The sequence below is a fragment of the Trichechus manatus genome, unplaced genomic scaffold, assembly GCF_000243295.1.
Source record: "Trichechus manatus latirostris isolate Lorelei unplaced genomic scaffold, TriManLat1.0 scaffold00008, whole genome shotgun sequence".
NCBI classification, from domain to species: domain Eukaryota; kingdom Metazoa; phylum Chordata; class Mammalia; order Sirenia; family Trichechidae; genus Trichechus; species Trichechus manatus.
In genome coordinates this window covers 25,924,549-25,931,331 of record NW_004443944.1, presented here as the reverse complement: position 1 = coordinate 25,931,331, position 6,783 = coordinate 25,924,549, and the positions used below count along the sequence as shown (strand labels likewise).

The 6,783-nt window shown below is 43.1% G+C and overlaps 1 protein-coding gene across 1 annotated transcript in view; it reads left to right on the top strand.

Moving 5' to 3' along the window:
* Nucleotides 1-829: 829 nt before the first annotated feature.
* LOC101355058 (bactericidal permeability increasing protein) overlaps nucleotides 830-6,783 on the top strand; it is a 50,324-nt gene continuing 44,370 nt past the window's right edge. The window contains exons 1-2 of the mRNA XM_004370575.2: nucleotides 830-954; nucleotides 3,037-3,151. Coding sequence (XP_004370632.2) covers nucleotides 846-954; nucleotides 3,037-3,151 — 224 coding nt within the window. The 5' untranslated portion in view covers nucleotides 830-845. The remainder of the gene's footprint in view (nucleotides 955-3,036; nucleotides 3,152-6,783) is intronic.

The window sequence follows — 6,783 nt, the reverse complement described above, 5'->3', positions numbered from 1 at the left end:
AGGGCTCCTTCAAGAAATCAGAAGTAGTGTGGAAATAGACAACACCCAAATGAAAACAAAGGTTATTTACTCAGAGCTTGCTAAAGCAAGGGAGGCAGCCCCTATCACTTATGTTTGTCAGAGACTGGAAGGCAAGCAGGGGACCGGGAAAGCTTTATAGCAAAAAAACGGGATGGAGAGCGGGGAGAAGGCTTTAGGTGTGCTCCATGGGAGGCTGTTGGCGTGGGGAAGCTGGAGGCGGCTTAACTAGAAGCGGGGTTCTGGTTAGCTCTGTATAATGGTTTGAGGGGCACACTTGGCTTTCTTTGGTTTGTCCTAAATTGGAAGCAGGGGTAAAAATTAAAGAAGCTGTTAATTATTAATCAAGCCCTGGCTATTTGGAGCTCCGTATTCCAGGGGTTGTCATCTGGCTTCCAGGACTTGTAGCTGCAGGTAGTGGTTTGACTGCCTGGGCTGGTTGCTATTTTCATATATGGGCTGGTCATTGTCCTTTCGTATATTCAGTCTCTCAGTAGAAAGAATGCTGTAATGAACCCTGATATGCCCACCACGAAGTTCAATGAAGTCCTGAGATGCGGGGATTTGAGTGGGGTTCAGAGGGGAGGGTGCTTAGGGAAGGGAAGGAGCCCAAGGGTCCCAACCTACACACACAGAGATGCATGCATACACTGCTGCCTCTGGGGCTGCGGCCCCAACCATAATGGGGAACCACAGCCCCAAATCCCCGCCCCGGCTCCTTCCTTTTTTCTATATTTGGCTGCATTGTGGTTCCCTAGCCAGTTCCTTTATAGGTCGTGGTTCCCCTCTGAGGCCCCAGGGCTTTGACATCTCTGGAGAACGAGGACATGGCCAGATGGGCAGCCCTGGTGGTGCTGGTTGTGGTGGGTACAGCCGTGGCAGTGGCCACCAACCCCGGCTTCGTGGCCAGGATCACCCAGAAGGGTCTTGACTACGGTAATTGGATGCCTTCCTTCCCTCCCCTCTCACCCCTGAGATGCACTTATTGAGCATCTACTGTGTGCCAGCCCTTTAAATCCAGTGCCTGGTGTGCTCACAGGTAGGCTCTTTTACCCCCATTTTACATATGAAGAAACTGAGGCAAGGTCACGCTGCTGGGAAGTAGCAGAGCTGGGATTGGAGCACTGGAGGACGCCAAGTCCAGTGCTCAGGGCCTTGAGGGTCCTTGTGGTTTCCTCTCTCCTTTCCTCTACCCAACCTCAGATTTGGACTCCTAGAGCCTTCTCCTCCTTTTAAAGCTAGTTTGTAGTCCTGTCACTTGCCTCTAGATCCCTGCCTCACTCTCAGCATGAACAGAGCTCAGAACCCATGACGAGGCTGGACAGGTGGGACGAGAGTCTGGAGGAACTTTCTTAGTGGTCTCCCCCAGTGAAGAGGCCAGGCAGCCATGCTGTGCCCATTACTTAGCGGGTGACCCAGAGAGGGTCCCCAGGCCACTCATCCAGGCCCAGATAGAGGAGAGAGTGGCACGAAACAGCTCCCGCTGCCATGCGCTGACCTGAGCACTCTCATTTTGTCCTCACTACAGCCCCGGGAGGGACTTGTCAGGGAGCTGAGCTGAGCTAAGGGTGCTGAGCTCAGCTGCCAGATGTCCCAGTAGTCAATTAAGACAATAGCCAAAGTGAAAGTAATGGTCAGGCCTTTAATGGCTTGCTGCAAGAGGTGAACCCAGAGAAGGCACCAGCTCCCCTCTGTTCTGAATTTTCTCAGGAACAGTGCCTGGGAACCAACCCATTGAGGGACAGGTGGATCAGAGCAGACGTGGGACCTGTCTTACTGCTGAGGGAGCCCTGAATAAAAGGTTCCTGCAGTTTTACGGACCCCAGAGCAAGGGGGACGGTGGGGGAGAAGGGCTGGGAGTGGAAAAGTGCTGAATACTGAGTCAGAGTAGGGAGAAGTATCTTCAAGGCCTCCCCTTCCCTCCTGCTAAGGAGGCTTTAGCAGAGGCACCTGAGGAAGGCTTCTACTGAAGGCCCTGATAAAGAGGGGGAGCTTTCATCTAGTAGGAGATAGAGACGTTAGTGAAAGAATCATACGAGTAAATGTATAATTCCAAATATAACAGGTATCCTAAAGGAGAAGTCCACAGTGTCATGAGAATGATAACCAGGAGGCTTACTCTAGTCTACTGGGTCAGGAATGTTCCCTGAGGAAGTGACGACTGCGCTGACTAGAAGCTGACCAGAGGAAGATAAGAGGGAAGGTTTCCTAGGCAGAAGGAACAGCATGTGCAAAGGTCCTGTGGAGAGAGGACCAAAAGCTAGGGGGGGTGGGGGATCCGTGAGGGCATAGCACAGCGCCAAGCATGGAATCGGTGTTCAACAAATCTTGCAGGATGCCTGACGAGATGTTTGGGGTGTGATATTTTAAACCAGAGGTTGGCAAACTACAGCCTTTGGGCCAAATCTGGCCCACCACATATTTTTGTATGACTTATGAGCTAGGAATGGGTTTTTCCATTTTTAAATGGTTGAAAAAAAATCAAGAGAAAAATGGTATTTCACAACACATGAAATTCAAATTTCAGCATCCATAAATAAAGTTTTATTGGAACACAGCTAAGTTCATTTATTTATGTATTGTCTATGACTGCTTCTGTGCAGTAACAGCAGAGTTGAGTAGTTGCAGCAGAGTCAGTATAACCTATGAAGCTGAAAATATCTACTGTTTAGCTCTTTACAGAAAACTTAAGATGACCCCTGTTTTAGACCCCTCCAATCCCATCTCAAGGGAACCCTGGTGGCATAGTGGTTAAGTGCTATGGCTGCTAACCAAAAGGTCAGTAGTTTGAATCCACCAGATACTCCTTGGAAACTCTATGGGGCATTCTACTCTGTCCCATATGGTTGCTATGAGTTGGAGTCAACTCAACAGCAATAAGTTTTAATACCATCTCAAAGGCAGGGTCCTGGGTGCCTCTGCTATGTACAAGGGCCAAGGGCCCAGAGCCTGTCCTGACCTGATGTTCCAGGATCACTACTGTGCTCTAACTGTCACCCTTCTGCTTTCTCCCCTCAGCCAGCCAGGAGGGAGTGGCCAAGCTGCGGAAGGAGTTAGAGAAAATCAAGATCCCCGATATATCAGGAAGATTTAAGATCAAACATTTTGGAAAAGTGCGTTATAGCTTCTACAGGTGAGGTCTGTCAGTGTTCAGTTCTCAATATGAAGGACTTGCAGGGTTCTGGCACAGTGGTTAAGAGCTTGGCTGCTAACCAAAAGGTGAGCAGTTTGAATCCATCAGCCACTCCTTGGAAACCCTATGGGGCAGTTCTATTCTGTCCTACAGGGTCGTTATGAGTCAGAATTGACTTGACAGCAACAGACAACAGGGGCAATCGAGGAGTCTTTGGGTGGTGCCAACAGTTAACACCCTCAATAGCTAACTGAAAGGTTGGTGATTCCTGGGGCTGTGAGTCTTTGCAGAGACAGGCTGCTGCTTCTTTCTCCAATACAGCAGCTGTTGGTGCAGGCTCTGACCTTTTGGTTGGCAGCCGGGCACTTGGCTGCTGCACCACCATGGCGCCCAATCAGAAAAAGTTCCCAAAAATCAGAACATGAAATTTAAAAAAAGATAACAAAATGGCCCAAGTTCAACAAAAAAATAGTAAGACACACCACAGCAGAAGAGAAGAAGGCATAATAAAAAGCAAAACATGAAGAAGAGGAAATTTCTCCTATGAAATGCAAAACATTGGTGTGAGACATATGTTGCTAATTATGTTTACAGAAAGCAAAAAGTGCACAGAAAGCATGAAATAAACAGGGGAACAAAATGAGAGACTCAACAAGGAAATTGAAAACACACACACACATATTAAAAAAAAAAAAGAAAGAACTATTGAAACTGAAGAATAAAACAACTGAATTAGAAAAAGCAAGAGAAACACTCAACAATAAAGTCGAAAAGACAGAAGATAAAATAAATGAACTAGGAGACAAAATAACTGAGCTATGCAGTCAAATGTTCTACCCCTGGAAGACAAAATAACTGAACCTGTCAAGTCTCAAGGGAAACAGAGAGAAGAACAAAGAAAAGCAAACAAACACAAAAGAAAATACGGGATTCTATTAATAAATCTAACATTAGCATTATTGGAATCCCAGAGCATCATGACAACGATAAAAGCATAGAAACAATTTTCCAAGAGATAATCAGAGAGAATTTCCCAGACCTGAACAGAGAACCAACCCTACAAATACAGGAAGCTAGACCAGACCCAATCAGAAAGACACAAAAAGATAAACCCCACACCATATCCTAATAAAATTCTTTTTTTTTTCCTTTAAAAATATTTTATTATCTATAAAATATGATGGGATAATACTGACACATGAGTAACTACATAAACTTACAAATTGTAAAAGAATAACATTTTGTGCCAATTTTATATAACAAATAATTCTTTATTAATACAATATATTAATTAATCATACGTTTGTATGACTTGCTTTTGTACAAATTATTTTATTAAGTCATCAACATTTATACTTTTAGTAATTTAATTTTCAGTTTATATAAATGAAAGTGATATCAGTCACTCTTGACAAGTCAAGGTAACAAAGATGCAAATTTTTCATTTTCAGAAAGATTGTTCTGCAGATGCAGCAGTTAATGGAGCTGCTAAGAGCGTTTTATAGGTTGTGACAATTCTGGTACATTATTTCAAAATATAAATTTTAGTGCATCTAGAGATGATAATCATTTTTTATAATCTTAAGGAATAATTTTTCTAAAAAGATTTAACTCTTCATAGAAATTGGTTTGTGTAAATCTGAATTCAATTTTATTTATTTATTTTTATTGTGCTTTAGATGAAGGTTTACAGAGCAAATTAGTTTCTCATTAAACAATTAATACACATATTATTTTGTAACATTGGTTGCCAACCCCACGACCTGTCAACACTCCCCACTTCTCGATCTTGGGTTCACAATTAGCAGCTTTCCTGTCCTCCCGTCTTCTCATCCTTGACCCTGGGTTGGTGTGCCCATTTAGTCTCATTTTGTATTATGAGCCTGTCTAATCTTTGGCTGAAGGGTGAACTTCAGGAGTGACTTCAGTACTGAGCTATAAGAGTGTCCGGGGCCATCCTCTTGAGGTTTCTCCAGTCTCTGTCAGACCAGTAAGTCTGGTCTGTTTTTGTGAGTTAGAACTTTGTTCTACATTTTTCTCTAACTCTGTTCAGGACTGTCTGTCAGAGCAGTGGATGATGGTAGCCAGGCAGCATCTAGTTGTACTGGACTCAGTGTGGTAGAGGCTGTGGTAGTTGTGGTCCATTAGTCCTTTGGACTAATCTTTCCCTTGTGTCTTTGGTTTTCTTCATTCTCCCTTGCTCCAGACGAGGTGGGACCAGTGGAGTATCTTAGATGGCCACTCACAGACTTTTAAGACCCAGACACTACTCACCAAAGTAGGAGGTAGAGCATTTTCTTTATAAACTATGGTGAAGACCATGGTCCCTACAGCCCTCAACCCAGTAATCGGTCCCTCAGGGAGTTTGGATGTGTCTATGAAGCGTCTATGACTTTGCCTTGGTCAAGCTGTGCTGACTTCCCCAGTATTGTGTACTGTCTTACTCTTCACTAAAGTTACCACTTATCTATTGTCTAGTTAGTGTTTTTACCTCCCTACCCCTCCCCTCCCTCGTAACCATCAAAGATTGTTTCTTTCTGTGTGTAAACCTTTTCATGAGTTTTTATAATAGTGGTCTCATACCATATTTGTCCTTTTGTGATTGACTTCTTTCACTCAGCATAATGCCCTCCAGACTCATCCGTGTTGTGAGATGTTTCACAAATTCATTATTGTTCTTTACTGTTGTGTAGTATTCCGTTGTGTATATGTACCATGGTTTGTTTATCCATTCATCTGTTGATAGGCACTTAGATTGTTTCCATCTTTTTGCTATTGTGAATAATGCTGCAATAAACATGGGTGTGCATATGTCTATTCGTGTGATGGCTCTTATTTCTCTAGGATATATTCCTAGGAGTGGAATTGCTGAATCGTATCGTATTTCTATCTCTAGCTTTTTAAGGAGGCACCATATCGTTTTCAAAAATGGTTGTACCATTTTTACATCCCCACCAGCAGTGCATAAGAGTCCCAATCTCCCCGCAGCATCCTCAACATTTGTTATTTTCTGTTTTTTTAATTCATGCCAGTAATGTCAGGGTAATAAGATAGTAACTCACTATACTTTTGATTTGTGTTTCTCTAATGGCTACTTATCACGAGCATTTCCTCAGGTGTCTGTTAGTTGTTTGAATGTCTTTTTTGGTGAAGTGTCTGTTCATATCCTTTGCCCATTTTTTAATTGGGTTATTTGTCTTTTTGTTGTGGGGGTGTTGGATTTACCTATAAATTTTGGAGATTAATTTTTGTTAGATTTGTCTTAGCCAGAATTTTTTTCCCCAGTCTGTAGGTTCTCTTTTTACTCCTTTGGTGAAGTCTTTTGATGAGCGTGAATGTTTAATTTTTAGAAGATCCCAGTTATCTGCTTATCTCCTGGTGTTTGTGCACTGTTAGTTATGGTTTGTATGCTCTTTATGCCGTGTATTAGGGCCTCTAGTGTTGACCCTGTTTTTTCTTCTATGATCTTTATAGTTTTTGGTTTCATATTTAGGTCTTTGATCAGTTTTGAAGTAGGTATGGTGTGAGATATGAGTCCTGTTTCATTTTTTTACAGATGGACATCCAGTTTTGCCAGCACCATTTGTTAAAAAGACTGTCTTTTCCCCATTTGATGGACTTTGGGCCTTTGT